Source organism: Sapajus apella, unplaced genomic scaffold, assembly GCF_009761245.1.
Source record: "Sapajus apella isolate SASKATOON/1434 unplaced genomic scaffold, GSC_monkey_1.0 scaffold10, whole genome shotgun sequence".
Lineage (NCBI taxonomy): Eukaryota > Metazoa > Chordata > Mammalia > Primates > Cebidae > Sapajus > Sapajus apella.
The window spans coordinates 1,232,533-1,250,208 of NW_022436950.1; the positions used below are offsets into that span (position 1 = coordinate 1,232,533).

At 52.1% G+C, this 17,676-nt stretch overlaps 1 protein-coding gene across 7 annotated transcripts in view; it reads left to right on the forward strand.

Moving 5' to 3' along the window:
* The window catches only part of HDAC4 (histone deacetylase 4), a 341,339-nt gene that overhangs the window by 148,544 nt on the left and 175,119 nt on the right, over positions 1–17,676 (forward strand). For all 7 annotated transcript variants that reach the window (XM_032277722.1, XM_032277726.1, XM_032277725.1 and 4 more), the window contains one exon: positions 11,857–11,928. In XM_032277722.1, the coding sequence (XP_032133613.1) occupies positions 11,857–11,928 (72 nt within the window). The remainder of the gene's footprint in view (positions 1–11,856; positions 11,929–17,676) is intronic.

A 17,676-nucleotide genomic window follows, 5' to 3' on the forward strand; every position in this document is an offset into this window, starting at 1 on the left:
TGACACCCACACAGAGTCATCAGAGTCCTGGTGATCCCTTTCCCCATAATTCACAATCAGACCACTCCCCTCACCTCCCGGGACCCAGGAATCTGCTGAGCTCTCCCTCGACCTCCCCTGCCTTCTGCAGCCCCTTCCCTGCCCTGGACAACACTCTGCACAGTGGCTGAAGTCAGAATGGAAAGTTCTCTCTGTGGCCTTCGGACCTGTGGCCTCGTCTCCTCTGCCTGTCCCCTGGAAACCCAGCAGGCGCGTCCGCCTTCCAGGCCTTGCCCTTGCTGTTGATGCCGCCTCCTGTGGACCTCCTTGGGGTGGTTGACCCCACACGTCCCTCAGGTGTCTGCTCAAAACTCCGCCTACTCTCGGGGCGCTCTCAGGTCACTCTGTCTAAAGGAACAGCCCCGGCCTGTCCTGCCTGCGTGGCGATTGTGCCAGCACATGACCAACACAGTCTGCTGACACTAATGTGACACCCGCTCTTCACCATGGACGTTTGGTGTGCAGGGACTTAGAAGCCAGTGTCCCCAAAATTGCGACAGTTGCTTAATAGCTTGTTCAGCAAAACTTGAACGAATGAGCCAGCGGTGGAGTCCGTGTGGAGAGGCGGAGGAACGGACTGGGGGAGCTTGCTTTTGACTATTGGTCCCAGCCTTGATCAAGGTTGCCTTTATCATCTCCCGGCTTCTTTAAAATGGGATTCTTTAGTATCTGTGGCGGTTATTTCCCTGGTGAGTACCGTGAGGATCACTTCTGTGAATGAGACCGGGAGCTGAGGGCCTGAGCATCGTAAGCGCCCGCTGCGAGTTAGCTGCTGCTGTTTCTCATTTAGAATGTAAGCAGGTTGTTAGGTTTAGTTCTAGCAAGAGACAGCAAGAACAATAGTTTAGAAAATGAAATATATTTTCAGTGAATTGAGGCAAATATCATCCTAGAAAGTGCCGGAGGAAGCCTTTCAGCCCCAGGGGTCTGTTGGCCGAAGCACCCTCGGAGCAGACTTTTGCTGGGTGAGGCCACCAGCCCAACCGTCCCCTGGGCAGCTGCTGGTGGGGTCATCCTGACTCGGCAGACCATCGCCGAGGGTTGTGGGTACTGGGGGACCCCCAGCCTCACTCTCTCCCCATCTCTCTGGCCATTAACCACAGCTTGGTCACTTCTGAAATGCCACCTTAAAGTTGGCGTCACAGGATCCTTTTTCTGCACAGAAAATGAGCAGTGCTTGGAAGTCTGGTCTGTGGAGAGGAGGAGAGGGTGTGGTCCTGCCCTCCGTTCTCCGCCTTGCCCTGGGGACGGATCTCTGCTTTGATGCTCCTGGCCAGCCCCGCAGTTAGTATGCCTGCCCAGACTTTCTGCAAACGGACACTTGGGGTTTATTGTTATGAACTAGTGACTTACTTTTCCTGAGCTGCTTGTTCACATGCACCTGTTTTCCAGTTCCTTCCGCCTGACCACAGCGCCTTTGGCGAGTGTGTGATGTTCTGAGGTCTGGAAAATGTTTGGGAGAATGCTTCCGTTTACAAAATGGTTTTCGTTAACTCACATTTCATGAGCCGCTTGTGCAGATCAGATGCCCTGGCGGGGAGGGCGAGGGCCCCTTGTGCGGCACTGAAGCGAAGGTGACTCGGAGGGAGACGGGCGTCTCCTGTCCCCCACGTACTGTGCGCCTCGTTCTTTATCTGTGTTTGTTTCACTCCTCACGCCGGCCTCATCTCCACTCCACGGGGAGGAGATATTCACCCCAAACCCTGCAGGGCCGCCTCCCACACAGGGTCTACCTTGTGTCCAGGGGGGAGGGTAAGCCAGGTAGGAATTGCCGAATATTTGTTAGACTTTTTGGGAGTGAAGAGGTGTTCGTTTAGCAAGTAGGATGCCCAAGGGGAGACAGAAGCGGTGGGCACAGCATGAAAACGCAGGCCTTTCAGTTTGCCCAGTGTGCGGGTGGCCGGGCAGCCAGGGAATGCCGTTATCCATGAGCGGACCACACAGCCTGTCTGTCTCCAGCCATGGCCGACAGCGCGTCACCTTTCATCATTAACTTAATTGAAGGGAACCTACCCAGAAAACGACTTTACATCCCCCGTGGAGAGGCTACACGTGTGTTTTGCAGGGTTCCTGTTTGATGTCTGTTGGGTGGGGCCCCTCCCACTGACTGGATCACCCAGCAGCTGCCAGACGGCTCTGGGAACCTGCACAGTACACACCAGGTGATCCTCCGCGCTCCCTGCGCTGTACAGAGCGGCTGTGCAGTGACTCACCCCCGCATGCCCTCTCCACTGGGCAGTGGACGTCCTCCCAGGAGCAGACCGTCCAGAACAGGACAGTCCTCCCAATGCTGTTTTCAAAGGCAGGCGAGGACCTTTTATCCTGATTTGCTAAATCGCTTCTGAATGCTTGAACTGGTCCGGGCCACTTGGTAGGTAGGGGCAGCTGAGAGCTGGCTCCGTGTGGTCTTACTTAGGGAGGGGGCAGCATGGCCATGCTAGGCCCCACGGAGCTGTGTAGGGGGGCCCTGAGACTCCCTCCAGCAAACACTGTTCTCTGGCTGTGGAGCACAGAGCAGGGACAGTGGCTTGCTGTCACACCTCCCAGTCTCGTGGCAGTCACCCGCTCAGCCAGTGCCTGGCCAGCCCCCGCCCACACACCTGGCCCTGTGCTCGGTGCCAGGACCGTGGGGATAGGACAGCCCTGTTCGGCCCCTGGGTAGCCCCCTTTCCAATTCCCGACACTGCTCCTTCCACCCCGTGGCTCCCGGCACCCCTGCGCTTCTCCCTCTGCCACACCTCCAGGGTGCATGCATTGTTTCTCAAACGGGAGAGTGAGGCCGCGTTTTTCCACTGTCACATGTTCCCTGGGAAAATCCCTGAGTAACCTGCTGTTCCCTTTCCTCCCTGGCTCACTCCTGCCCGTGTTCACCTCTCCACTGGGCTCTGTCTGCCTCTGAATCTGCGTGTCCAGGTTTTGTCCCGTCATCCGACTAAGCTGCAGGAATAAGCGAGCCAGGCTGGGCACGTGAGAGAGCCAGGTATCCCCCTGCGGTCTCCTCTGTCCCCCAGCCCAGGTCTCCTGTTTCCCCCCCAAGGTCTCCTCTGTCCCCCCCACAGTCTCCTGTCCCCCTGTGGTCTCCCCTGGCCCATGTCTGGGCAACTGCTGGCACCAGGCAGACCCCATGGCAGGACCGGACGCAGGCAGCCGGGGTGGGTCCTGGTTCTGCTGGGCTGGGGCCAGGCCGCTGCGTCGCTCACTCTCACGTTCCCAGACGCTCAGGGCCTGCTCGCTGAGCTATGAACCAGATGTGTGTGGCTGCTTGAACACATCGGGGCTGGGGACACACTGAAGACTGGAGGGATATTCGGGAAAGAACACGCTAGGTAGATCACCTAGCAGATGCTCAGAGAAGACAGACTGTTGAGTAGACGGTGGGGCGGGCTTGCCTTTATTCTTGGTAGCTCTAGAAAAATTCTTATGAAAAGTTTCGAACACATAGGAAAGGGAGGAGACCAGTGCATAGAGCGGGGGCCACAGCCACCACCCCCAGGAAATCCCTGGGGCTCTCCATCGTGACCACTTCGTCTCCCCACACCTTTATTTTCTGGAGAATTTAAAACCCATCTCAAAGGCCACAGCACCATCCCTTAAATACTTGAATGTGTGTTTCTGCCAGATCTAACCCGCTGTAGCACTCAACAGAACAAATCATGGTCCCTAAACCTCACCTTATGCTCAAGTGACGTTTAGTGTTTACTGCTTGTCTTAAAAACTGTCTTTTTACAGCCAGTTGTTCAAATCCAGACCAAAACATCGGGACTGGCGGGCAGATCTGGAACCCCCACCCCTCTCCACCTCGCTGAGTCCCTTGTCCTGGGGTTCGCTGTTTCGAGGCCAGCCCCGTGTCCTTGAGCAGTTCCACACACCCGCACTTCCTGTAAGCCCGCAGCTGCGGCCGGTTGTGGTTCTTAGTGGAGAGACAGCAGGCATGCTTCTTAGGTTATCCTTGACATTTTAAAAGACTACCTGATTACCCTGGAGGAAAAATATTGCTTAGGGAAAGAATCTTTTTCCATTTTCGTTTTCTCTAATAAATACACATAAACTATGTTGGCATGCCTGAGGAGCTCACAGCACTTACTCATTAAACTTTAATTTCTATTAATGGGCAGAGGCAAGCACTGTTATGGGACTTTGGTAATTTTCAGTAACCTGCACAGTGGGGAAAGCAGAATCCAGTGGCCAGGGACGCGCAAGGCTCTCAGCAGAAGCCCCCAGGGAGGCCCGGGTGGGTGGGCGCAAGTTTATGGAGCATGAAGCCTGTGCCTCGTATCCACCAGGCCCAGCTGTAGTGCCAGGGTGTGGGCTGACAGGAGGGCCGGAGGCTGCTGGGGTCACCCACAAAGCAGGAGGCTGAGCCGGGAGGAGGCCAGAGCAGGTGCGGGTCCTGCTTGGGGCGGCACATGGAGACCCCTCTGGGGCTCACGTCAGGGGAAGGACCTAGGGGGAGTCTGAGTATTTGGCTGACCTTATAGACCATTTTGTCTCCAAGCCATGACATTTCAGTCCACTGAGCTCCCTTTTATAATTTAATTAAGGGCATCAAAGTGCCAGTAAAATGCTGCCACAGAACACACAGGTTAGAGGCCCGAGGGGACGGCATAGGGGCCCCAAACCCAAATAGAAACCCGCTTCATTCCACACTGACTCACACGTGTGTGAAGGGGAGGTTTGTGAGTGTGCACCGCACCACGCCCTCCCCGGGATGCATGTCTTGGTGGGGCCCGTGAGCTGGAAGCAGCACTTTCTCACATACACCTGCCAGCCTGCTGCAGCCCAAGAGGCTGCTTCCTCGTGGCCAGTCCTCCCAGCAGAAGGCATTTTCTTCCCTCTTTATTCAAGCAAAAGACAAGCTATTTTGCCCCAGCCAAGAGAACCAAGTGGTTTCTTTTGTCTTTGCTCTAAGGCTAAGCTCTTTCTTTAAACCTTGGAAATTCTGCTATTGCCCATGAAGTTAGGTTTGAAGGTATCTGGGCACCTCTGGTCTGACATCAGCCCTTGCCAGGGCGTTCACGTGGCTGGGTCCCTGGAGTCCCAATGAGGCCCTGGGACAACCCCCCATGGAGACACATTCTGTAAAATACCCAGCGGGATTGCTCGAAGCTGTCAAGGTCATCGAAAACAAGGAAGGTCTGAGACGCTGTCACAGCCAAGAGAGGCAGGTCCCGGATGGGTGCCGGGACAGAAAACGGATGCCGGGAAAAGCAGAGGAGATCTGAATCAAGTGCAGGCTTTTTCCCTGACGATCCCTAAGCATGCTAATGTAAGATGTTAACGATGGGGATGGAGGGGGCAGAGCTCATGGTGTCTCTCTACTATCTTTGATTTTCCTATAAACTCATGGCTGTTCTAAAACAAAACCTTTGTTTGAAAAGTAGGAAAGGACGGGGAGACTGGCTGCAATGAGGACCGAGTCGTTACTGTTTCCCAGTAGCCCTGAGCTTCCATCCCCGTGTCTGAAAAGCAGCTCAGTCAGCACAGGGCGGTGTGCACGCGACTCGGGTCAGAGCCGTTTCGGTGTTTTCGTCTATGTCAGCAGTCTCCCACCAAACACACTTCAGAATGTTAGTCCATCCAGCTCTCCTTTTGTGCTCATGAAAAAATACTGAAGTGTGGTGCCAAGGCTGACGTGTGGGCCTGACGTCTCTGAGCCTTCAGAGTCAAGCGTGGGAAAGAGCGTCGGTATACCGCAGGTCCCCATGTGTGCCAGGCTGCTGCTGCTTTCCTCCCTGGGCCTGACCACGCTGGTTTATCACAGGAATGCAAAGTTAGTTTGACGTGGGAAAAAGAGCTTTACCATGTTATCAGAGGGAAGGGGAAGTTATTTAATAACTTGAATTGATGCAGAAAAGTTTCATACAGCTAAGCAAACATATATGATTTAAAAATATGTCTTGGCAAACTGGGAGTAGACTCGAGCTTCTTTAATCTGTTAGTTACCTGTCGGACACCTGCAGCAAGCAATACGCTTTCTAAGAAAACATAGGGAACATTCATTGTAAGATCAGAAACAAGACCAAGGTGTCGTTTATCACCATTTCTCTTCAGTACTGCACTACAGGACTGAGCCAGCAGACTAAGGAAGAAGAAAAGGCGTGAGGTCTGGAAGGTGGAAACAGAACTGCCATTATTTATAAGTGACATGATTCTGTATGTAGAAAATACATAATAAATACAGAAATATGATGGGAATGAATATTCTACAGAACCGATATGTAAAAATTTATTGTATTTCCATATGCAAGCAAGCAGAAATTGAAATGGAAATGTCAAGTACCTAGTAATATATCTAAAGATGTTCCAGACCCTCTACACTGAAAATTCTGAAACATTTCTGAGAGAAATGAAACGAGGTGATAGCCCATGTTCATGGAATGAAAGATGCAATACTGTAAATATTATCTTCTCCCCAAAAGATAGATGCAGTGCTGTCCCAGCCACAGTTTTTCCTTCCTTCCTCCTTTCCTCCCTTCCTTTTCTTCTCCTTCCTTCCTTCCCTCCTTCCTTCCCTCCTTCCTTCCTTCCTTCCTTCCTTCTCCTTCCTTCTCCTTCCCCTTCCTTCCCTCCCTCCCTCCCTCCCTCCCTCCATCCATCCTTTTTGGTGGACCTTGACAAGTTAATTTAAAAATTTATGTGGCAGAGTAAAGGGCCAATTTTGCCCAAGATGATCTGAAGAAAAAAGTAGGTTTCTTTTTGCCTTGCCAATATTAAGAATTATTGTACAGTTTTGGTGGTTAAGACAGTGTGATTATTGGCAAAGCCAGAAACAAGTTGGCCAGTAGGACTGAGATTTGGCTTATGAGGGAACTGACGTTGCTGATCCATGGTGACAGATAAGATCTGTTAGTAATACTGAGGGCTCATTTGGCTGTTCTCATAGGAAACCTGCCCCAAACCCCTGCCTCACAGCGTATACAAACATGAGTCCCAATAGATGAGAGACTTGCATATAAAAGGGAGCACTGCAAAGTTTCAGGGTAAAAATATGTTAATCTGTGCAGTCTCCAGGAAGAGAAAATTTCTTGAACCTAACATAAAAGCATAAGCTTTAAAAGATGGAGAAATAGGACCTTTGAGAGGATATCTGCAGCAATAACTGACAGAGGATTAATGTTCAGAGTTTTTAAAGAATTCCTCTGACTCAGTAAGAAAAAGATAACCCAACTGGGGGGGGGGAAGGGAAAAAAAAAATGAATCCAAAATAGCAGAAAAAAAAAAAAAAAAGCCCATAAGCATGTAAAAAGATGATCCGTGTTTGGTCATCTGGAAAAGGGAAACGAAACCTCCAAGAGACACCCTTTGACCCTGACCGGGACAGGTGGTCCCAGGCAGGACGCTGCTTCCCAGGGACGGAAACCCCAGCTCCTCCCTGCTCCCTTCTGCCTCCAGTTCAGGAGCCTGTGTGTGGGGTTTCCGTGTGCCGCCTTCACTGGCCCAAGATACCGCCCCTCTTGTGTGGCAGCACTGTGGTGTGGAACCCCGATGAAGGGCACTGGTCTTTGTGGGGTCCTGTTTGCTCAAGGTCCAGCGTCACACCAGGCTCTGGTTTAGTTGAGACCAACCTGGGTTCCGGCTGGGGCTCACTCCATGATCCTGGCAAACTGCACGGCCCTTTAGGGCCATTTCCCCAAGTGTGAAGTGAGGGGCTGGGGCCATCCGGGTGAAAGTGAGGTTCCTTCGGCTCCGGAAGGCCAGGTTTCTGTTAGACACACCTACCTGTGTCACATGAGGTGGATTCTGAAAAGCAGAAGCACCGTCTGTCCTATCCCTGCTCCTCCCATGGGCAGACTCCGAGTCTCGCCCAGTGCTCAGTTCACGCTGGGTCCTGTCAGCTCGAAAGGGACTCCTCGGACACCGCAGTCGGTTGTGGACGCGTTGAGCACATGGACGCGCGTCACGTGCTGTTGAGGACGCGGAGGTACCGCGCTCCCCGCTTCCCTCTGAGCGTGCGCCTGGTTAAATGCCATTTGAGGACACTCAGTATCATCATCCTGTCCGGCGGGGTTTCCAAAGATAGATTCTCAAGCGGAAGCAGGTAAGGGGGAACCCGCTTGCAGCAGGCGTGTGATGCGGAAGTGGTACTTTGATTCCCATGTTAATTATTTTCCTGCTTATAAATGTTAGGTTCTTAGCGCTGTTTTCTCCTCAGGCTGAGGCAGATAAATATGGAAATTCCACCTCTCATCACTAATTTCATTTTAACTCACTCCGGAATACGGTGTCTGAAAAGGCACGGAGTTAAGAATCTATTCTGTGCACATGAACGGATGCCGTCTCGCTTTCCGGCTGGCTGTGTCCCCAGCTTGTCCGTTTCACCCTGGTGACGGATGTCCTTTGCCCCATTGGCTGTGCTTTGTGGAGGTCCGTTCCAAAGCTGGCTCCCAGACCTGCTGGCTGCTGCGCCTTAAAAGTGCAGTCTCACTGCCACTGCTCTGCTCCCAGGACCTTGCTCCAGCGGCCACCTCTGTCAAAACACCTTTAGTGTTTGGCGTCTCCGTCTTGGCGACTGCCCTGCACACCCCCCTTTCGTAATGAGGGATGCAGCATTGGTCATCCTCCCCAGGTGGACGACCAGGGATGGCTCAGGCCAGGATCTTGTCTTAAAGACGCTGTGGCCATGCTTCCAGCTGCCTGGGGCTCACGGTGCCTCCACATGTGGGGTGGGCATCTGGCACTGAGACCCACGTCTGTGCCGCCTCCTCCAAGGCTCCCGTGTGCTTGAGACACTCCTGCTGTTTTCCGTTAGTTCCACACGGCTGCCCCTTTCCTTGAGAGCAGTTGCTTCCTATTAACCCAGTGCCGCATCGGAACAGTTTCCCTTCAGGCATTTCCATGTCATTCTGCAAAGATGTGAACATGGCAGTGTTGGGGGTTTGAATTTACAGGCTGTTATGGTGCCAGCCAGGCCCAGTGGCACACAGCGAGAACAAGCAGCAACCCCGTGTGGTGGAAGAAGAAACCTGTCTGGTCTTTGTCCTCGTTCCTGGCAGGGAGCTCTTAGGATCCCGGGAACTTCCTGAGTGTCAAGAGAGCCTCTGGTTACTCCTAAGGGGGTGCTGCTCATGGGCTTCTGAGATCATGCTAGGGAGGTGGCTTAGGGCAGGACCCCTGGGTAGCCTCGGGATGGGGCCAGTCACCAGGACCCAGAGGCGAGCGGGACAGAATGTTCAGCCGCACCTGCTGCCCCCAGCGGTGCTGAGACAGGGGGCCGGGCACTCAGGACCCCTCCCGGCCCTGCCTGCACGTTGCTGTTTATTTGCATCCTTTACAGTAAATCCGTCAACATGGTAAAGTGTTTTTTCTGAGTTCTGTGAGCCCTTCTAAGCAAATTGTAGGACCTGAGAGGGGCTTGTGGGAACCCCTGATTTATAGCCAACCTTCAGAAGTCCAGGACTTGTGTGTGAAATGGGGGCTGCCTATAGGCCTGAGCCCCTAGGCTGTGGCGTGTGTGCCAGCTCCAGGCAGTTAGTGACACAGTGGGACTGGGTCACCGGACGCCCAGTGGTACCAGTTGGCTGGTGTCAGAACCACCCCGCCCATCAGTGCACAGGACTGGACACGTAAGTTCATGGTCTGGTTTACGCGGGGAATCCACGTGCCCTTAGTGAACAGCATTCTTCTTGGTGTGCCCGCTAGTGTGAGTGTGTGATCAATGTCTTCTGGAAGGCTAGGTGGGACATGGCCCAGCCCAGCGCCCAGAGAGGTGGGTGAGCCAACACCCACTGAGCTGCACCGTGACCTGAAACACGAGTGATGCTTGTGGTTACGGGAACACCGCAATATCGTAGCTTACAAGTCAAATCGGTTGCACTGAGATCTGTGTCTTCCTGCTTCAGTGTAGTTACAAGTAACCTGTAATTAGGCCTCATTTATGAACTTGGTGCCAGAGGGAATCCCCTTTCAGGCTCGGGCATAAGCGGCTCACTTCCAGACTCAAGAAGGTCTTCGCGTGAGCCGGACTCTGGCCCCACTGCTGCTGCTAACCACCAGGAGGCTTCTTGATTTCCAGACTTGTGGTTCCAGGGCCTTTGCTGAGATGGACGCGATGGGTGGGCATTGAGCTGACCACGGTGGGGCAGTTCTTGCAGGAGCTGTTGCAGAGCCCTCAACAAGGCGGTTCCCCACCCACTCGAGTACCCTGCTCCTGCCCTTCCCATTGGAAAACTACAGCTACATTCAGATCTTCAAAAGTGCCTTCTGCTGTTTCTGAAAGTATTTATAGTGGGATTTGGGTTAAATATATATACACACACAATGAGCATTTATTTATTTTTAGGAAAAAAGGCTTGCAAGGTACTTCCCGTCACTACCTGGGATGTCTTTCTGAGTTGCAGTGAAGTTTCTCTTGAGGCATGGCATTAGGGTTACAGTCTGGGGTCCAGGCCATCCCCTCGGCTGTCGTGTTCTTTGAGAAAGCCCTGGAATGTGTGAAGACTGGGGAGGATTGCTCAGGTCTGGTGGTTGCTTCTAAGGTGTAACCGTGACCTGCCAGCCTTTCTCCTACTCCGGAAGCAGAACTGCCTTGCCCCCAGATATGCCCAGTGTCTTACTTCTGTTTCCAAACCTTTAGAGCTGCTACTTGGAAGGAGCTGCTGCTTGGTTGGAGAGGTACCCGTGGTTTTTGGTTGTTGTCTTAATTTCAATTTTTATTTCTGGCCCCCACGTTTGGTCTCTGCATTGCCCAAGAGCAGCCTCGCCTGTGAGCTGCCGCAGGTCCACGCTGGCCTCACATGTTCCAGCTCTAGCGTTGGATGGCTTCCGATCCCAAGAGTGCTCTTCAGTCTTCAGGGCCATTGCTTCCGCCCTTGGATACTGAACATCTCCAAGGACAGGCAGGGCTTGGCTCTGCTGGGAATTACCTACTTTAGATAAAAAGTGGGCTTTTTTTTGGCAGTCATTTGACCTGATGTGAGTAGTTTTTGTCATGTTTTAAAACTTCTTTCTGCAGAAATCCATGGCTGCCCTGTGAAGCTGGTGCTCTCTTCCTTCACTGAGTAAGGAAAGTGACCTCCGCGTGCAAGTCTGTGATGAGATGCACATTATTGCAGGGCATTTTACACCACTTGCCAGAAGCTAATTTTAAAAGAAAAGTGTGATTCCTGGAAATCTTGCCAGAGTTTTCTTTCCTTTCTGCTTGGGAGAATATAGAAAAATCCCAGGCAGTCTAAATCCAGCCTGTGCCAGGTTTAGGTGGTGGGTGGGCTCCAGTCTCATCTTTGCAGTGAGCTGGAATAGACAGAAGCAGCTCCCGAATACAGTCTAAAAGTGGATTTTAAAGAAAGGGCTCTGTACCTTGAGAACATCTGGCGAAGCGTTCTCCTCCGGGCCTGTGTGCAGCTGGAGGTGCCCTGGCTCGCCTCCTTCCCTGTCCGCACGCCGGGCGGGTTTGGGGTGCACCCTGGGCTGTGTTTCTGTGAGCGTCCAGACTGTTGCCACTATCTGGGAGGAGGAAGAGCTGCTCTTCTCTTTTGATTATCTTAATGCTTGTGGTCTGCAGAAAAGCCGACTTCTGATCAGCACGAGTGGTTGCTAAACAAAAGTCAACCCAAATTGCCAAGCCACTGACTCTAAGGCCAGAAGCAGACATTTGCTGTATCTCAGTAGGAGGTATTTCGGTTATTCTGCAAAGGAGCTTTGATTTTCTTTGGCAAATACAAATAACCTGTGACGAAACGGAGAGTGTCCCCCTTTAGAAGTCGGAAGGGCACGTGCATTTTCATTGTTTGGGGAGTCACTCCCTGCAGACTGCTAGCATAAAGGATTTTGGCTGAAATGCACGCAGTTTCTCAAGCCAGTGCCTTCTCTGTTCTCCAGATGGACTTTCTGGCCGAGACCAGCCAGTGGAGCTGCTGAATCCTGCCCGCGTGAACCACATGCCCAGCACGGGTAAGTCTGCCCGCCCCTGCCCCGTCCCTCTGGCCCTGCGCAGAACCAAAGAGGCGTTCAGAGGCTCTAGCTTATTGGAGGACTATGGAGGAGGTGAGTGGGGAGGTGTGGGTTTTCAGGTTCACTGAATTTGGGTGCTCTTCCCTGTGGTGAAAGAGGCCATACTTTTTGGAAATGGAATGGCTCCATGCCTTGTAAGTGACAGAGAAATGCTGATTGTTTGTTTTTCTTCTCTCTGGTGCTAAAGGTTGTGTTTTTCCCAAAGGCACCAGCTGCTTGCTTTAGGTGTAAACCTTGGCCCTGATCCCCGCAAGGGCCTGTGGGAGAAAGCGCTGAGCTTGCAGTGGGCCGGGCTGGGTCGCACTAGCCGCAGGACCATGGGCAGACCACACCTTGCCTGTGGCCACCAGCTTTTGTTGGTTAAATGAGTTGGTGACATCATCTGTCTTCCAAGTACCTTGCAGTTATTTAACAAAAAAAGCGTCAATGGTGATCAGAAATATTTCATTCCATAGGTAATTTTTATTTATTTATGTATTTGTTTATTTTGAGACAGAGTCTCACTCTGTCACCGAGGTTGGAGTGCCGTGGCACGATCTCGGCTCACTGCAACCTCCATCTCCTAGGTTCAAGCAGGTGTCCTACCTCTGCCTCCCAAGTAGCTGGGATTACAGAGGTGCGCCACCACACCCAGCTAACTTTTGTATTTTTAGTAGAGACAAGGTTTCACTATATTGGCCAGGCTGGTCTTGAACTCCTGACCTCAAGTGATCTGCCCTCCTCGACTTCCCAAAGTGTTGAGATTACAGGCTTGAGCCACCTCGCTCAGCCTCATAGATAACATTTTAAAGTGCTCCAAGTCTATAGGCCAAGGAAACAGATTTTTTTTCTCCTTTTCTTTTTCTGTAAAACCCCTGTTTCCATGTAGAATCCTCCAGGGTTGAAACTTCTTTTGAGGGTACCATTCTTCCCAGCCATGCCGCCTCCCCTAGAATAAAATCTGAACCTCCTGAAGGCATGGGGCTGAGGGAAATGGTGTCCCGTTCCACACACGTCCTGCAGGGCAGCGTGGCCGGGCCTTGCGGGGACTGTGCCCTGAAGCCTGAGTCTCTGGTCTTGGCTCTGCTGTGCCCTCCTTGACAGGCAGGCAGCCCTTGCTGCCACCTGTACCACCTGCACCCTCTGGTGCCCCAGTGAGACCCACCCATCACTCCTGAAAAGAAGTTGAAGCCAGCTGAAGCCAGGCTGGGCATTTCCAAGAAGAGATGTCCTTCTTTACCTTGTGATTCTCCCAGGTTGGCCAGGTTTTCTGTCATTTTCTAAACCCGGAGTTCCGGAGGTGTCTTTGCCCTGCTTCCAGAAGGCTCTCTGTGTTTGTGGGGTACGGTGCCCTGGCCTCTTGGGAGATGCTCAGGGGGGCTCCTTTCTGCCTGCTTTCACACCTTGATTTTATTCTGCATTATTACTGGTCAGGCAGCTTGTTTTTCACCCCAGCACACTGGGGTTTGGGGGAGCGGCGGGGAGCTTTACACACCACATGAAGATGCAGTTTTAAAATTCTGGCTTGTGTCAGCAGTTTCAGTTTTCACTTTGCTGGTGTTGTTTCCGTGTAAACGCTGACTTCTGTAGCTGGGCGTTTTTGAGACAACTTGCTCGTGCTCAGCCAGGCATGGCACAAGGGTAACAGGGTTTTTTGGTAGCTTGATGGGCTGGGAAAAGACGGTAAATCTGCAGTTTCCAATTGATCTGAACAAAGCGGGCTTCAGGTTAACCTTGGGAAGTGCACCCTGCCTGTGTAGACCTGGCATGGGATCCTGGCTCGGGATGAGGGCAGACTGGGCCTTCAGCCTCCCACAAAGGGGACCTGGGGCCTGCCCACGTGGCCGGCTTGCTGTGGGAGCACGGGTGAGTTGATGAGCAGCTCGGTTTTGTTTTCTCATTTCTTAGCCAGGGATGATAATGCCTCTCTTCAGAGTTCTTATAAAGATGAAAAATAGGTGTCAGCTTTTTAGAAGTTCCTCAATAAATGTCATCTCAGTATCCGTTGACTGGTACTGATGAATGCCCGTGATGTCGCCTTTACATGCCAGTTCAAGGCCTGGGCCTCTCCTGCAGCCTGTCACCCTCATTCTCTTCTTTTGGGGCGAGCCACCCCACTTGAGAGGTGGCATGTGGGGGATGCTATCCCATGAGTCTGATGCTGGCTGTTTTCCTTCCTTGTAACCAGGTTCCAAATTGGTCGAAGACAGTGCTGGACCTCCTGGCATTTACTGCAGATTTGTGCACGGGTTGGTGGGCGTGGTGGGAGTGTTTGCAGAGCAATTTTAAATAACATAGCAGCGGTGCCCAGGAACAGTGGGCAGAGAAAGGGTGCGTGCACCTGCAGCAGTCCCGTGTGACACGGGTCACAGCCTGCACACCAGCCTGTGCCTTAGAAGCCTCTCGTGTGAAGCCTGCTCTTGTAGACTGCATTCTGGTCATTTCAACCCACTGTAAAATACTACAAAGAAATATTAATCTCAGGTTAGGTGATAATTTGAAAATGGATAGGAAATTGTCTTCAGAGCCACATTTTTATGATATGGGAGTAGAAACATTTTTAGGTGTATTTTTATGTCAATCTCAAATTGCTGTTATGATTAAATTTAATCTTAACTATTCTTTTGACATTTGAAGCTGTGGAAACACAAACACACACACACACACACACACACACACACACACACACACACACAAATATATGTATATAAAATTGTCAGGAATGACACCAGCATTTGCCGTGAGTGCTGGCTCCCTTTGAACAGATGAGCATGCACTCGGGGCGGGAAGGGTCCTCGGGCGGCCGCCCACGGTTGATCTGTCCCATTTCCTGACCATTCCCTCGTGTGGGTGGTCTCTCATTCAACACAGCCTTTTTCTGATCCTGGCTCTTATTCAGTACACTTAGCCCTAGTAAATTCCCACTTCCAACAGAAAAGCACTATTCCTACCACGGACTTGTGTGCCATTTAAGTTGAGATTTTAGAAGCGTCAGGTGAGCAGATCACGTCTTTGGGAAAGTCTGTACAGGTTGAGCATCTCTTCTCAGAATTGCTTGGAAGTGGATGTGTTTTGGATGTTGGATCTTTTCGAAATTTGGAATATTTGCATTATACTTACTGGTTGAGCATCCTAAGTCTAAAAATTCAAAATCAGAAATGCTGACAATGAGCATTGCCTTTGAGTGCCACCATGAAGAAGTCTGGGATTTGGAGGCATTTTGGGTGTTGGTTTTGGGTTTGGGATATTGTCACCTGTGCTGGAGGAAGAAAAGGCCAAAATACCTTTTGTCCTAGATCAACTTTGATTTCTTCAACTTCTCTCATGACTTTTTATCTGTAGACTTTGCTTCTTTTTCTTTTTCTTTTTAAATGTTAGTTGTGAAGTAGCTCTGTCATAAAAGAAAGCATAGCCGTTTGCCTGCCACTGAGATGTAACAGCCGTGGCGTTGGTACGACTCCATCTTTGCCTCCTATTTATGCTTTGGGTAGCTGGACTGCCAGAGTAGTGGGCGCGGCGTGCTCTTCCCCTGTCCTGCCAGCTGTTGCTCGCTTGGTGAAGGGAGGGCCACCCTTGGAGAGGACTTGGCACAGAGGCAGAGCCCAGGCGGAGACGTGGTGGCAGGAGCTGATGACCCCCGGTTCTCTCCCAGAGCCTTGTGTTTTCCCATGGATTCAGCAAGCAGAGTCACTGCTCAGAGTTAGGCTGGGGAGGAGCTAGCGAGGACAGAGGAGAAGGTATGGGATCCGTCAGCCAGGAGAGCAGCAGAACGTCAGACGGGGTCACAAACCCACTGACCGAGGGCGGAATCGTGGTGAGCTTAAAAACTCTTAAACTCAGTCATTCGCTTCGGAATCACTGTAATATGTGCGTAGGTATTAGAGCGGACTCCCCCCTCCCTGCCTATAAAAGCAGTGCAGGTTCATTATAGAAAAAGTGACATGCACCAAAGTGCTAGGTGTTGGCTTCCGGGGCTGGAGGGTGAGCGGGCTCTGCCCCCCACCCCACCCCCCCAGGCCTTGCAGGTGCTCAGCAACCCCCATCGTGGAGAGAGGGGTTCGGGGAGGAGGCCTCAGGCATCCAGGAACAAACTGGAAGCCAACAAGAAACCTCAGTAACAACAGGAAGTGTGGACGAAGGACTTCCCGTCAACCAGATGCCATGCCGAGGGCTTCCAGCCCCCACGGCCCTGCTCGCCACAGCGACCGGGCGCCCTGGCTCCTGGACCCACTCCTGCTCCTGCAGAAGGAAAGCCAGAGCCTCGGATTGAATCCCGTGGCTGCTGTCCCAGCGTCAGTCAGCATGTGCATTACAGGACAGACACGTGTCTGCCCCGAGGACTGCGCTACTGGGAGAAGGACAGCCTCAGAAGGTGTCATGCCCTTCATCACCAAAAGGGGACGTGGAGGCCGGTGTTAAGGATGGAACACTGGACTAAAGAGATGCATGCTCCACGGTTTCTCAGGCATACAGAGGACCCGTGACCCTGTGTATCTGTCAGAGTTACAGAGGATTCTTTTTAAGGCTATACTTCAAAAGCACCATTTTTAAAAGAAAATTCTGGAACCGTAAAGGGGATTACCTAGTAACTGTAGAGAAACTCTCCAAAATAACGCAAAATTCCTGCTTGGCTTCAGTGTCAGACTCCCAAATCTAAGGGGTGTTCGGCCACCCCTCTGTGGCAGGGGCTGCTGAGTTCCGGACACTGCCCTTTCATTTGGAGCAGGCAGTGTTTTAGGCTGGCAGGTGCCTGGAGCTCGTGCTGCCTCCTGGATGTGTTTTGTGGAGGTTGTCGCGGTGTTTTGTTTGGTGAGAAGAAAGCGGCAAGCGTGCGTGACCTCGGGGGAAGCTTCCAGAGTCTCCCTATATTGGCACTCCCTGTATTGTTAATTACCTTCGGACACGGAGCCCGCAGTAACAGAGTCCTTGGTTGTAATATTCTTACATGGTGCCCCTTTGTGAGTTTTTCACGTAAAGTTGGAGTTTCTAGGGTTTGGATAGGACCCAGTGAAGGACCCACGGCTGCCTTTGGTGGTTCCTCGAGTGGTCCCCATGGAAAGGCCGGGCAGGAATGGCGGGAAGAAGGGAACCCATGGTGGCCTCCTCCTGGTGGCACGGCTGTGACTGCCTGGGCTGTTTTCCTCAGATCCGGGGAAGTGTCTTTGCGGAGTCAACCGCCTGCAGCCACGGACTCTGCTGCGCGCCAGCGCGGTGGGATTGCCAGGTCAGTCAGGTCCGCCGCCGGACATGCCTGCTTTGCTTTTTTGCTTGCTTGGTTTTAATTTTTGGAGGTAAAATGAAGTGTGCAATGTAAAGACATCAAAGTTAAATCAAGTTGCTTGTGTAAACTGAAATAAAATTCTAAGCCCTCTAACCCAATGAATGGACCTCCTTCTTGGCCAAGGGATCCCAAAAGCCTTGAAAGCTGAGTGGAGGCGGTGATGGGAATGGGCTGTGCAGGCCTCCTTCGCCCTCCGCCTGCTGGAGTTCAGGCGCCGCTGAGCAGCGTTAGCATGACGAAGCAGTCACAGCAGTGAGATTCCCGATTCCAGCCTGCCCCTGGGACAGCAGCATGTGACGGAGAGCAGGCCCTGAAGGAAATGAAAGTATTGTACCCCAAAATACATTCCTTCCACATATTTTGAGTGGCCGTAGAAAGCTGCCTCTGGCGGGGAAATGTGCATTCTGGAGAGAAATGCCATGCCCTTT